The sequence below is a fragment of the Lampetra planeri genome, chromosome 33 (assembly GCF_965212315.1).
Source record: "Lampetra planeri chromosome 33, kcLamPlan1.2.h2, whole genome shotgun sequence".
NCBI lineage: Eukaryota > Metazoa > Chordata > Hyperoartia > Petromyzontiformes > Petromyzontidae > Lampetra > Lampetra planeri.
In genome coordinates, this window is record NC_136139.1 from 11,809,171 (window position 1) to 11,823,951 (window position 14,781).

Below are 14,781 nucleotides of genomic sequence, written 5' to 3' on the forward strand. Positions count from 1 at the left end.
TCTCAGGGTTTAGGGTGAGTCGTCAGTCGTCGGGGTGCTTAGGGGTCAGGATCATGCTGTGGCTGTCACGTGGGGAGCGGTGGCGCAGTGGTTGACGCACTGCGCTTCGAAGCCGGAGGGCCTGAGTTCGATGCCCGCTTACGGCCGGCAATGGTGACGAATATACCAACCGGTCCTGGGCTTCCCGTAGGGCGACTCTACTCTGTGCGTTGTGTATTAAACATCAGCGCCGGGCAGACAAAGGCGTCCGGGCGTGGGTGTTGACCACCCGCCTTCTCGTGTGCCAATGCCGACCTTCATAGGTGCGACTCGCTGACGGCTCTTGCCCCAGCAGTCTTGTGAAGGCCGTACGGGGGATCTTTGTCATTGCCGCGCGTGCGCGTGGAGATGCTGGATGGCCGGGATGGTGGTGATCGTGGTGGGGGCGTCAGGCGCGTGCCCGGGGGAGTTGCGCGTGCACGTGCGCCTAATCGATTAATGAGCGGTGATGTGGGGAGGAGCCGGGGTGGGTGTGTGAGTACGTGAGTGTCACTGTGTGTGTGTGAGTACGTGAGTGTCACTGTGCGTGAGTGAGTGTCACTGTGTGTGTGAGTGTCACTGTGTGTGTGAGTACGTGAGTGTCACTGTGTGTGTGTGAGTGAGTGTCACTGTGTGTGTGTGTGAGTGAGTGTCACTGTGTGTGTGAGTGAGTGTCACTGTGTGTGTGAGTGAGTGTCACTGTGTGTGTGAGTGAGTGTCACTGTGTGTGTGTGTGAGTGAGTGTCACTGTGTGTGAGTGAGTGTGTCACTGTGTGTGTGTCACTGTGTGTGAGTGAGTGTGTCACTGTGTGTGTGTCACTGTGTGTGTGTGTGTCACTGTGTGTGTGTCACTGTGTGCGTGTGTGTCACTGTGTGTGTGTGTGAGTGAGTGTCACTGTGTGTGAGTGAGTGTCACTGTGTGTGTGTGAGTCAGTGTCACTGTGTGTGAGTGAGTGTGCGAGTGAGTGTCACTGTGTGTGTGAGTGAGTGTCACTGTGTGTGAGTGAGTGTGTCACTGTGTGTGAGTGAGTGTGTCACTGTGTGTGTGTCACTGTGTGTGTGAGTGTGTCACTGTGTGTGTGTCACTGTGTGTGTGTGTGTGTGTCACTGTGTGTGTGTCACTGTGTGTGTGTGTGTCACTGTGCGAGTGTGTGTCACTGTGTGTGTGTGTGAGTGAGTGTCACTGTGTGTGAGTGAGTGTCACTGTGTGTGAGTGAGTGTCACTGTGTGTGTGTGAGTGTCACTGTGTGTGAGTGAGTGTGCGAGTGAGTGTCACTGTGTGTGTGAGTGAGTGTCACTGTGTGAGTGTCACTGTGTGTGTGAGTGAGTGTCACTGTGTGAGTGTCACTGTGTGTGTGAGTGAGTGTCACTGTATGTGTGTGAGTGAGTGTGCGAGTGTGTGTACACAATGTAATTAACATGTTACCGCTCCCCCACCAGAGCACCCCCTCCCCTCGTCCCCACCCCCTACACCTGTGTAGCCTCACAGGTGGCAGCTGCCACGTGCCCCGCACCCCCCCCACCCCCTACCCCGCATGCTCAGCTGTGTGGGTGGCAGCTGGGGTCCCAACGATGGATGTCCAGGGCCCTCAGCTGCCCAGCTCCGTCACACGTGGACGAAGTGCCCCCCCCTCCCCGTCGATCTCCAAGGCCCAGCCCACCGCCCCCCCCCCAAATCTACCTCCCTCCCCACGGAGAGGGGTCCGGGGTCGCGTCCCTTCGCCCACCCACTCCTGCCCTGCCGGGAGGTCCCCTCTGCTAAGAGATGTCAGGCAGAGGAAGCCTTATCGCCGAGATAAGGTGACGGGGCCGCGTCACCGGTGTGGTGTGGTGTGGTACGGTGTGGTGCGGTGCGGTGTGGTGCGGTGCAGGGACAGGCTGCAGTGACTTGGCAGTGGCGAGCGATGTGTCTGCCGTGTAATCCAAATTAAGTAATCGCGGTCGGATTTTTCGAATTTGGCAAATTTGGATCGTGATGCCGACGGCAGCCAGCGACCTTATTTCTAATGACACCACGGGGTCTTTGACGTCGGCTGTGAAGTGGACGGCTCGTGGTAATTTAAAGGTTAACGCACACCGCAGTATTAACCAGGGCCGCATGCCGGAGCTGAACCGCGAACCTCCGCACACTGGGTCACGCCCCCAACCCCGTGGCCGTGACCTTTAAACGAGGTCGTGCTCCAGGGTTGCACTCGAGGTGTGGAGCCTGTCTGGTTCAGCGTGGAGAGAGCTCCGGAGGGAGTGGGAGAGAGCGTGGGCCTGACGTGTGCGTCCGTGCTGCCGCTGCAGGAGTCTCTGAAGCCCACGCTCTTCACCATCACCAACTTCCCGGGTTCCTCGCCCGGGCCGCACCACTTCTCCAGCCCCAGCTACTCCCCACCCTCCTCCTCCGCGGGACCCCCAACCAGCATGGCGGGCGGCCACATGGTGGGCGGCGGACATTCCTGCAAGACGGTCCAGGGGGGCCACATGCAAACGCACGGCAACGCGTCCTCGTTCACCCTCATGTCAGGTGAGGGGGTCGCTCCGCACCCACCCTGCCACCCAGCGCTGACAACAACGCAGCCCCCAACTCATCCCCCAACTCATCCCCCAACTCATCCCCCAACTCATCCCCCAACTCATCCCCCAACTCATCCCCCAACTCATCCCCCAACTCATCCCCCAACTCATCCCCCAACTCATCCCCCAACTCATCCCCCAACTCATCCCCCAACTCAGCCCCCAACCCAGCCCCCAACCCAGCCCCCAACTCATCCCCCAACTCATCCCCCAACTCATCCCCCAACTCATCCCCCAACTCATCCCCCAACTCATCCCCCAACTCATCCCCCAACTCATCCCCCAACTCATCCCCCAACTCATCCCCCAACTCATCCCCCAACTCATCCCCCAACTCATCCCCCAACCCAGCCCCCAACTCATCCCCCAACCCAGCCCCCAACTCATCCCCCAACTCATCTCCCAACTCATCCCCCAACCCAGCCCCCAACTCATCCCCCAACTCATCCCCCAACCCAGCCTCCAACTCACCCCCCAACTCACCCCCCAACTCACCCCCCAACTCATCCCCCAACTCATCCCCCAACTCATCCCCCAACTCATCCCCCAACTCATCCCCCAACTCATCCCCCAACTCATCCCCCAACTCACCCCCCAACTCATCCCCCAACTCATCCCCCAACTCATCCCCCAACTCATCCCCCAACTCATCCCCCAACTCATCCCCCAACTCATCCCCCAACTCATCCCCCAACTCATCCCCCAACTCATCCCCCAACTCATCCCCCAACTCATCCCCCAACTCATCCCCCAACTCATCCCCCAACTCATCCCCCAACTCATCCCCCAACTCATCCCCCAACTCATCCTCCAACTCATCCCCCAACTCGGCCCCCGACTCATCCCCCGACTCGTCCCCCGACTCGTCCCCCGACTCGTCCCCCGACTCGTCCCCCGACTCGTCCCCCGACTCGTCCCCCGACTCGTCCGACTCGTCCCCCCGACTCGTCCCCCGACTCATCCCCCGACTCATCCCCCGACTCGGCCCCCGACTCGGCCCCCGACTCGGCCCCCGACTCGGCCCCCGACTCATCCCCCGACTCATCCCCCGACTCATCCCCAGACTCATCCCCAGACTCATCCCCCGACTCATCCCCCGACTCATCCCCCGACTCACCCCCGACTCATCCCCCAACTCATCCCCCGACTCATCCCCCAACTCATCCCCCAACTCATCCCCCAACTCATCCCCCAACTCATCCCCCACCTCATCCCCCGACTCGGCCCCCGACTCGGCCCCCGACTCGGCCCCCGACTCATCCCCCGACTCATCCCCCGACTCATCCCCCAACTCATCCCCCAACTCATCCCCCAACTCATCCCCCAACTCATCCCCCAACTCATCCCCCAACTCATCCCCCAACCCAGCCCCCAACCCAGCCCCCAACTCATCCCCCAACTCATCCCCCAACTCATCCCCCAACTCATCCCCCAACTCATCCCCCAACTCATCCCCCACCTCATCCCCCGACTCATCCCCCGACTCGGCCCCCGACTCGGCCCCCGACTCGGCCCCCGACTCATCCCCCGACTCATCCCCCGACTCATCCCCCGACTCATCCCCCGACTCATCCCCCGACTCATCCCCCGACTCATCCCCCGACTCATCCCCCGACTCATCCCCCGACTCATCCCCCGACTCATCCCCCGACTCATCCCCCAACTCATCCCCCAACTCATCCCCCACCTCATCCCCCGACTCATCCCCCGACTCATCCCCCGACTCATCCCCCGACTCATCCCCCGACTCGGCCCCCGACTCATCCCCCAACTCATCCCCCAACTCATCCCCCAACTCATCCCCCGACTCATCCCCCGACTCGGCCCCCGACTCATCCCCCGACTCGGCCCCCGACTCATCCCCCGACTCATCCCCCGACTCATCCCCCGACTCATCCCCCGACTCATCCCCCGACTCATCCCCCGACTCATCCCCCAACTCATCCCCCAACTCATCCCCCACCTCATCCCCCGACTCATCCCCCGACTCATCCCCCGACTCATCCCCCGACTCATCCCCCGACTCATCCCCCGACTCATCCCCCAACTCATCCCCCGACTCATCCCCCGACTCATCCCCCACCTCATCCCCCGACTCATCCCCCGACTCATCCCCCGACTCGGCCCCCGACTCGGCCCCCGACTCGGCCCCCGACTCATCCCCCGACTCATCCCCCGACTCATCCCCCGACTCATCCCCCGACTCATCCCCCGACTCATCCCCCGACTCATCCCCCGACTCATCCCCCGACTCATCCCCCGACTCACCCCCCGACTCAGTGTCTCTCCGTGGTGTTTCTCCGTGTCTCCGTATCTCCATGCACCCCTGTGTCTCCGTGTGTCTGTGGCTGCAGGAAACTCGCATGCGGGCGGCGCTCCACCCGCGGGTCACACGCAGACGCAGCAGATGCAGGGACACTCGCTGTCAGGTGGGATCACTCAAACCCCCCCTCACCCCACACCTCCCCCACCCCCCACCCGGCACGTGCCGTGCTCACCTAGGCCCAGGTCGAGGTGAGATGGTGGTGTGAGCGGACGGCTGCGGATGAGCAGGCGGACGGGTTCGGGTGGGCGAGCGGGCGGAGTGCGACTTTGGCGACCCGCGACGTCGATTCCTGCATCCGGGTGGTTCCGTAGAGGATGGCCCTGCAGGACGTTGGCGACGCATAGTGGCGAATGTTTTAACCGGTTCTGGGCGTCCCCTAGGTTGACTCGGCCTTAAATGAGTAGCTGGTGCAGTGTGTGAACATCAGCATTGGGGAGACAATGGCGTCCAGGCGTGGTGATGGCCACCCACCCTATCGTGCACCGCCCTTGCCTTTATAGGCGATGCTCGCTAACAGCTCTTGCCCCAACAGTGTTAAGGCAAAACGAGAGATCTTTGTCCCTTCAGCTCAGTCAAGTGCAGTCGACTCGGTAGGAAAACTAGGCGGGGTGCAGGGTCTGCCGCGATGGGAAGATTCACTCTGCCGATACTCCAAGAAAACGGTGCCCACTGCTCTTTGAGGAAGAGCGCGGTGCTGGCATCAGTGGAAGGTCGTGAATGAGTGAATGGGAGTGAGCAAGGTCAGTGGGTGTGAGCAAACGACCTCCCGGTCTCTCCACACTTGGGCCCATGGGTAGCCCGCGCCGCGGTGATGCCGTGCGTGCCGTGCCTGCCCAGGTGGGGTCGCCGTTTCGCAGCTGCTGCCTTCCACTGCCCACGGCCACGTGGCGTTGCCCCAGGGAGCGCAGCCGGTGGCGGCGTCGGAGGGCAGCGGCTGCCAATCGCTGGGCAGCAACGTGGCAGGTACGGGGGGTGGGTGGTGGGGGGCTGTGGGGCAGCGGCCGTTCTCCCCGGAGGTCGCCGCTTGTGGCCGGGGAGGTCGCCTCTAGGCGGCATTAGGTCGCCCGCCCGCCCCCCCCCCCCCCCAGTCAAACCGCTTCCACGGCCAAGGGCCATTGGACGTTTGCAAACGACCTCGACCGCCCACTCGGCTGCGCCACGACCGCTCTTCGTCAATGGGCAGTCGGCGTTAACTTAGGCAATTGGCGAAGTGAGGCCTTCCGGCTGTGAAAAAGTCAGCGTTGATCGACTGTGGTCGTGAGTGGGGTGACGCTGGTGGCGGTTGTTGTTGTTGTCCTTGGCGGTTGTTGTTGTTCTTGGCGCGCTTCACGTGCCTCTTCCCGTGCGGGTGCAGTCCCCATCCCGGCCACGCTGGTGTCATCCAGCATGCCGGTGTCGGTGGCGGGGCACGTCATGTACCAGGCGCCGCATGGCATCATGTACGCGAGCTCCCCCTCGCTGGGCGGCGACGGCACCAGCCTCAGCGGGGGCCTCGCCGTGCACCTCAACGCCTTCCACGGGGGCCCGGCCTCCATGCAGCTCCACCACGGCCCTGGGCCCACGGCCGAGCAGGGTGGGTCCCCACGCGTGGGCCGAGAGGAAGCGACGACCAATCGATTGTGGACGACTTCCGTTGGATCGCGGTTCCGGCTGGGTTTAGAGGACCGACCGCGCATTCAGAGTTGTGTCGCTGCGGGACAATTTGAGTGAGGGCCGGGGCTTGATTTCATAGGCCTCTTATCCGGGCTGGTGAGCGAAATAAGTAGGTCTGAACCTGGCACACCACATCCAGTATTCCTGTAGCGATGACTGGCGCTACTGCTCGTCATGTGCCACGTACTCCAGTCTACCAGCAACCTGGGACATGTTCCATGCCTCCGATTAGCACAGTTGGCTACGTACGGTGCAAAATAAGTCTCTCACTCATATTCAATGAGAAATGAAGCCCTGATGAGGACACTGAGTGGCATGTTGCCCACGGTGTGTCTGAAACGCGTGTATGTGCAGGGAGTGTGGGGAGTGGTAGTGTCGCGGTTTGTGCGCTACTTTACGAACTCGGTGACCCAAGTTCGTAGAGTTCGAGTCCCACTCACGGCCAACATCAGTGACAATTATTTAACTGGTCCTTGGCCTCCCCTAGGTTGATTCGGCCTCCAATGAGTACCTAGGTCGACTCTGCCTCGAATAAGTACCCGATCTTTGCGTGGTGCTGGCCACCCACCCCCTTGTGTGCTGTGATGGCCTTTAGAGGTCATTACTTACAGCACTTCCCAAAAGTCTGTTCAGGCTGTGGGGGAGATCTTTGTCTTTGGGGTGTGTGCGAGAGACGTGTATGCGTGTGGGTGTGTGTGTTCAGGTGGCCTCCAGCAGCTGATGTTCGCCGGTCCGAGCGGCCCTGTGCACATCCCTATGCAGCTCCAGCAGGTTGGGACTGAAATCCAGTGCTGTACTGTACTTCTATGCTCCTGCATCTATTCTGACCACCTTCGCCAACCCCCACTAATGAGCACGGTCGCTTGAAACCCCCGTGACCCACAACGGCATGGGGAGGCCCTCGCTCATCCTGCGGTGGATTAACAGAAGTGGCCGAACGTTTGCATGTCAGACACCGCTGCATGCTCACGTGGACGTGCAGTGTTTGTGTTGCTCTTACCACGCGAAGGCCATCGTGGAGGCGCTACGTTCAAACTCTACAGAGCAATCGCCACACTGTGTTCAACAGACGACACTGCTGATCACCTAATTTCTCTCTCTCTCCTTCCCACGCACTGTTCCACTTTAGAATGCCCTCCCTCATCCCATCGCCATCATCTCTTTTTCCAAGCTGTTCAAATAATAATAACTTTGCTCAAGTCAAGGAACGAGTTGACAGTTATCTCTTGCTAATTTAATGGTGCTGTGTGTTGTCCCGGCCACTTCATTTCTGGGCCTGTGCCGTTTGCAGCGACGAAATAAAAGTAACTGGCTATAAGGTGCGGCGTCCGGAGTCGATTGCAGGAGCGGCTAACTCCTGGGGTGCGCATGCGTGCGTGCGCACCCCAGGAGCGGCTAACTCCTGGGGTGCGCGTGCGTGCGTGCGTCTGTCATCCTGGGCAGATGGCCGTGATCGGACCGACGATGAGCAGCGAGTCGCTGACGGAGCTGCACGTGGCTCGCGTGACGGAACACAAGCCCGCCGCCAATGGAAACTGAGCCCCCTGCCTCCTTGCCCACTCGCTCGCCCAACTCGCCGCCCCGACCTCCATTGACCGTGGACTGTGGCCTCCTCGCGCGCTGAAGAGGGTGGAGCCGAGCGGAGCAACACCGCAGCCCGGGGCGCTCCGCGAGAGTTGGGCGGCTGCCCCAACCACACCTTCTGTCCATGCCATTTCACTGTATATATGTACATTGTGTTTTATTATTATTAATGCACCAAAGAATAATATATTTCCTATTTTTTGAAATGTAATGCAATCGTTGGCAGGTGCTGAGCAGCAGCACTGGAGACACGCTGTGGCCTTGTTTGTAACATACACTGAAAACTCCACTATTTTATAAGCGTTTTTATGCAATTATTTACTGTAGCTTCTGACATTGGGAAAAGGGAGCCCGCAGAGCTTGCGTGAGGAGGTCTCGCCTTGAGGCCCCGCAGGCCAGACCTCCTCCGCAGGAGCCGCACTTTACTGGGCTCCCGCTGCCTTGTCAATGTACCTCTACACGTGGTCTCACTGCCTTAAGGAACCTGTACGTGTGGTCCGTAGCTGCCTTGTTGTTGATGTGTGGATCCTTGCTGACTTGTCGAGTCTCCACTTCGGGGGAGGGCTCTCACTGCTGCCTTGCCAGGTTTCTCCAGGGGAGGCTCTGCTGTATTTATGGACCTCTGCCACAGAGGCTTTTGTTGGCGTGTGCTGAGGGGTTTTCACATGAATGTTTATATAAATGGACCTGCATGTAAAGGTCCTCCGTTGGGTAATAAGTTCGCCATGCTTGATGGGTCTCTACGTGGAGGTCTTCCTTGTTGAATGGGTCTCCATGTGAGAGCTCTTCCTTGGTTGATGATGCCTCACGGATGTTCATGGGTCTTCATGTGAAAGCTCTCCCTGGTTGATGAACCCTCACGGATGTTCATGGGTCTCCATGTGAAAGCTCTCCCTGGTTGATGAACCCTCACGAATGTTCATGGGTCTCCATGTGAAAGCTCCCCCTGGTTGATGAGCCCTCACGGATGTTCATGGGTATCCATGTGAAAGCTCTCCCTGGTTGAGAAACCCTCACGGATGTCCATGGGTCTCCATGTGAAAGCTCTTTCTAGTTGAGGAACCTTCACAGATGTTCATGGGTCTCCATGTGAAAGCTCTCCCTGGTTGATGAACCCCCAGACATGTTCATGGGTCTCCATGTGAAAGCTCTCCCTGGTTAATGAAACTTTACGGATGTTCATGGGTCTTCATGTGAAAGCTCTCCCTGATTGAGAAACCCTCACGGGGATGTTCATGGGTCTCCATGTGAAAGCTCTCCCTGGTTGGTGAACCCCCACAGATGTTCATGGGTCTCCATGTGAAAGCTCTCCCTGGTTGGTGAACCCCCACACATGTTCATGGGTCTTCATGTGAAAGCTCTCCCTGGTTGATGAAACCTTACGGATGTTCATGGGTCTCCATGTGAAAGCTCTCCCTGGTTGATGAACCCTCACGGATGTTCATGGGTCTCCATGTGAAAGCTCTCCCTGGTTGATGAACCCTCACGGATGTTCATGGGTCTCCATGTGAAAGCTCTCCCTGGTTGATGAACCCTCACGGATGTTCATGGGTCTCCATGTGAAAGCTCTCCCTGGTTGATGAACCCTCACGGATGTTCATGGGTCTCTATGTGAAAGCTCTCCCTGGTTGAGAAACCCACACATGTTCATGGGTCTCCATGTGAAAGCTCTCCCTGGTTGATGAACCCTCACACATGTTCATGGGTCCCCATGTGAAAGCTCTCCCTGGTTGATGAACCCCCACGGATGTTCATGGGTCTCCATGTGAAAGCTCTCCCTGGTTGAGAAACGCTCACGGGTGTTCATGGGTCTCCATGTGAAAGCTCTCCCTGGTTGATGAACCTTCACGGATGTCCATGGGTCTTCATGTGAAAGCTCTCCCTGGTTGAGAAACCCTCACACATGTTCATGGGTCTCCATGTGAAAGCTCTCCCTGGTTGGTGAACCTCCACAGATGTTCATGGGTCTCCATGTGAAAGCTCTCCCTGGTTGATGAACCCCCACAGATGTTCATGGGTCTCCATATGAAAGCTCTCCCTGGTTGAGAAACCCTCACACATGTTCATGGGTATCCATGTGAAAGCTCTCCCTGGTTGATGAACCCTCACACATGTTCATGGGTCTCCATGTGAAAGCTCTCCCTGGTTGATGAACCCCCACGGATGTTCATGGGTCTCCATGTGAAAGCTCTCCCTGGTTGATGAACCCCCACGGATGTTCATGGGTCTCCATGTGAAAGCTCTCCCTGGTTGATGAACCCTCACGGATGTTCATGGGTCTCCATGTGAAAGCTCTCCCTGGTTGATGAACCCTCACACATGTTCATGGGTCTCAATGTGAAAGCTCTCCCTGGTTGAGAAACCCTCACACATGTTCATGGGTCTCCATGTGAAAGCTCTCCCTGGTTGAGAAACCCTCACACATGTTCATGGGTCTCCATGTGAAAGCTCTCCCTGGTTGAGAAACCCTCACACATGTTCATGGGTCTCCATGTGAAAGCTCTCCCTGGTTGATGAACCCTCACGAATGTTCATGGGTCTCCATGTGAAAGCTCTCCCCGGTTGAGAAACGCTCACGGGTGTTCATGGGTTTCCATGTGAAAGCTCTCCCTGGTTGATGAACCTTCATGGATGTTCATGGGTCTCCATGTGAAAGCTCTCTCTGGTTGATGAACCCCCACAGATGTTCATGGGTCTCCATATGAAAGCTCTCCCTGGTTGAGAAACCCTCACACATGTTCATGGGTCTCCATGTGAAAGCTCTCCCTGGTTGAGGAACCCTCACATGGATTTCATTTCGATTTAAGTCTCGTGACTGCAGGGATTCATATTCTTGGTTCTTTTGATAAAGTCACGTAGGAGGGAAATAATAAAATAATAAAAATAAACCAATTAAATTCTCACGACGTTTCGATTGCAACACAAGCAATCATCATCAGGTGTGAAAACCACAGCAAACATTTGCGTGGACACAAGCAATCATCATCAGGTGTGAAAACCACAGCAAGCAAATGTTTGCTGTGGTTTTCACACCTGATGATGATTGCTTGTGTTGCAATCGAAACGTCGTGAGAATTTTATTGTTTAATTTTAATTATTTCCCTTCTACGTGACTTTACTGAAAGAACCAAGAATATGAAGATACCTCACACGGATGTTTATGGGTCTCGATGTGTGAAGCTCTTTTGGTTGATGGAACCTCACAAGAATGTCTATGGGTCTCCATTTGAAAGCTCTTCACGTTTGATGGGTCTCTCCGTGGTGATGAGCCCTCGAGTGGACGTTCTCGTTGATGGTACCTCCGTCTGAAAGTTCTCCCTGGTTGATGGGCCTCCACGTGGAGGCTGGCACACCCTGTGAAGGCCGGGCCAATGTGGACCGCTGACCCCACTTGTGTCAGTGCCCGTGCCCGGTGGCTGAATTTCAAACACTGTACATGTCACTGTACACTACTGTAAATAAATTCGTTCTGCACAAATCGCGTGGCCTTGGTGTCCCGTGAAGATGGGTTGGGGTAGTGGTTGCCATCCCCGCACAGCGCCTTGACCATCACAGCGCCATGACCATTCCCGACCGTGCACGTCGATGGAAGTGAATATCTGACCGTGGAATTCACCTAGGTTTACTCGGCCTGAAATTAGAACCTGGGTAGAGTACGGGAGCAATGAGGTGACCAGGCGAGAATCCAGTACCAGAACCAACATTCGAGACACGTTTGCCTCCATAGGAAGATGCATAAGCAGTGTGCCTGTCCCATGTCTGTCCCTCGACGTAACGGTTCAACAAGATAACTGGACCGGTTTTGACATTAATCGTCTCATCAGCACGGTCAGACTTGCTTGAATCAACGTGTACGGGTCATAGTTCAATACAAAACTCACCAGTACATAACACAGACACATTACTGGCGTCGTGGGGAATATGTGGCAAAATAAATAAGCAGACCATTCGCATCCTTCCCATGTCTTTCTCTCCACATTAAAAATACGAGTGCATTATTATTTTTTACACATCCCATGGATCGGTTTAAACATTGGGCGTCTCGTCTTCATGGGCGCTCTCCAGCATGCCACGCCAGCCAGTCCCGTGCGCCAAGACTCCGTTACTTCGCCAGGTCCCCGCCTCTCGCCCCGAGGCTCTCGGGGCCGTCCATAAATGACGTCACGCGATTTTGGACGATTTTTGACCCCCCCCCCCCCCTTGTCACACGGCGTCACAAAAAGTCAGACCCCTCCCCCCCTCAAATATGACGTCACAAAGCTCTGCCCCCCCCCCCAAACCATATTTCTATTTTGAAAACAAAACATGCTTCAAATCGCTTGAAACTATTGTCATTGTCGTGCGTATTTAGTGTGGCACTGCACTCTGATGTTGTAGGAGTGTTATAACAATTAGTGTTATAACAATTCAATATTTATTTTCTTGGTTCTTTCGGTAAAGTCACATAGAAGGGAAATAATACTGGTAGGAACGAAGTGGACCAGCCACCAATAGATTATTTCGTCCGTCCGTCCGTTCGACCATCCGTCCGTCCGTGTAGCAACATCGCCCCCTACTGCAAACACTTGGCATGACCCTACAAAAACCTTTAGACTCAGTGACGCTTTCCTGGCTAAACACGTGTAACATTCCCTTATAATTCCCTCAGATAGCTTTTAATTAAAAATTTAAATTAATGAGGCTTTCCTGGCTAAACACGTGTAACATTCCCTTATAATTCCCTGAGATAGCTTTTAATTAAAACTTTGAAATTAAATAAAACAAACTCACAGCGCCCTAAAGCCTACAGCTAGGCCTAAAGCCTAGAACTAGGCCTGAAACTCTCCCTTCGTATCGTACCCCCGCGTGTGTGAAAGGGAGTTAATGTTTAACAATGTTACATTCCCTCATGTTTTTAAATAGAAACATTTAAATTTAAAGCTTTTACATTAATAATTAAAACATTTAAATTAAAAATTAACTCACAGCGCCCTAAATCCTACAGCTAGGCCTAAAGCCTAGAACTAGGCCTCAATCTCTCCCTTCGTATCGTCCGATTAGGTGTAGCAACATCGCCCCCTACTGCAAACACTTGGCAGGACCCTACAAAAACCTTTTGACTCAGTGGGGCTTTCCTGGCTAAACAAGTGTAATACTACATGATGTTTATATTATTTGGTTATTCGTTCCTACCAGCCCACCCCGCAGGGTCCTGTTAAAACAATAACAATTCTCACGAAGCAATCATCATCAGGTGTGAAATTCACACCTGATGATGATTGCTTGTGTTGCAGTTGAAAAGTCGTGAGAATTATTATTGTTTTATATTTATATGATTTTATTATTTCCCTTCTACGTGACTTTACCGAAAGAACCAATCCCTGCAGTCACGAAAGTTTTAAATCAAAAATTCTATATTTATTTAAAGTTTCGCATTTTAATGTGACGTCACATTTCTCAAACCCCCCCTCCCTCGTCACATATCGTCACGAATGTCTGACCCCCCCCCACCACCAAGGTGCGTGACGTCATTTATGGACGGCCCCTAACGGGCACAAACGTTCCCGCCGCATGTGGCCCTAGTTGACGGAGGGGAGCTTTCTGGCTTCCTGCATGAGAGGCAGATAAACGAGACGTGTGATGTCCTCGTGGGTGGAGACTGGGGCACCACGAGGTGCCCGTTGTCTGTGTTGAGATCAGGGAGACACTCGCCTCTACACGTTCTCTAGAACAGGGGTCGGGCTCGTTAAGGACTGCAGTGCGGCTCTTGAAATTCGAAAAAAAATGGCTCTTGTTGTTTTGGTTGCCTACCCCTGACCGTGGAAGTCCAGTTTACCATGGGAGTCCAATTTACCATGGGAGTCCAGTTTACCATGGAAGTCCAGTTTAGCATGGGAGTCGAGTTCACCATGGGAGTCCAGTTTGCCATGGGAGTACAGTTTAGCATGGGAGTCCAGTTTAGCATGGGAGTCCAGTTTAGCATGGGAGTACAGTTTACCATGGGAGTCCAGTTTGCCATGGGAGTCCAGTTTGCCATGGGAGTACAGTTTAGCATGGGAGTCCAGTTTAGCATGGGAGTCCAGTTTAGCATGGGAGTCCAGTTTAGCATGAGCATGCGGCTCTTTAAGGGCCGCCTCGTATTCTCCACACGCATTGCGGTTCTTGAAATTCGAAAAAAAATGGCTCTTGCTATTTTGGTTGCCGACCCCTGATCGTGGAAGTACAGTTTACCATGGGAGTCGAGTTCACCATGGGAGTCCAGTTTACCATGGGAGCCCAGTTTAGCATGAGCAGGGGTCGGCAATTTTCCGCATCGCTAAGGACCGCCTCGTATTCACGCGCAGTGCGGCTCTTGAAATTCGAAAAAAAAAGTGTCTTGCTGTTTTGGCTGCCTACCCCTGCTCTCGACGTTGTGGAACACATGGATTACCATTGCCCTGATCCTCCAGTCAGCCGAGGCGTGCGAGACTCATAATTGCATTCCCCCGATGCCAATCCAATCCACTGCTGGATGAGGGCAGCCTCCCCTACCGTGTGGGCAGTGTCGGTAATTTGACCAAACGTCACCACGCTGTTCCTGCGGGGCGAGGGGGTGCAGCACTGCCCCCCCCCCCCCCACTGCTGTCCACGTCAACACAGGCGCCGGGCGACGTCCGTGA

The 14,781-nt window shown here is 55.6% G+C and overlaps 1 protein-coding gene across 1 annotated transcript in view; it reads left to right on the top strand.

Annotated features, from left to right (window-relative positions):
• Positions 1 to 12,093, top strand: part of LOC144729810 (serum response factor-like) — a 27,490-nt gene extending 15,397 nt beyond the window's left edge. Inside the window, exons 3-7 of the mRNA XM_078610319.1 lie at positions 2,308 to 2,530; positions 4,935 to 5,009; positions 6,261 to 6,479; positions 7,263 to 7,330; positions 8,003 to 12,093. Of these exons, the coding sequence (XP_078466445.1) occupies positions 2,308 to 2,530; positions 4,935 to 5,009; positions 6,261 to 6,479; positions 7,263 to 7,330; positions 8,003 to 8,098 (681 nt within the window). The 3' untranslated portion in view covers positions 8,099 to 12,093. The remainder of the gene's footprint in view (positions 1 to 2,307; positions 2,531 to 4,934; positions 5,010 to 6,260; positions 6,480 to 7,262; positions 7,331 to 8,002) is intronic.
• Positions 12,094 to 14,781: the final 2,688 nt, after the last annotated feature.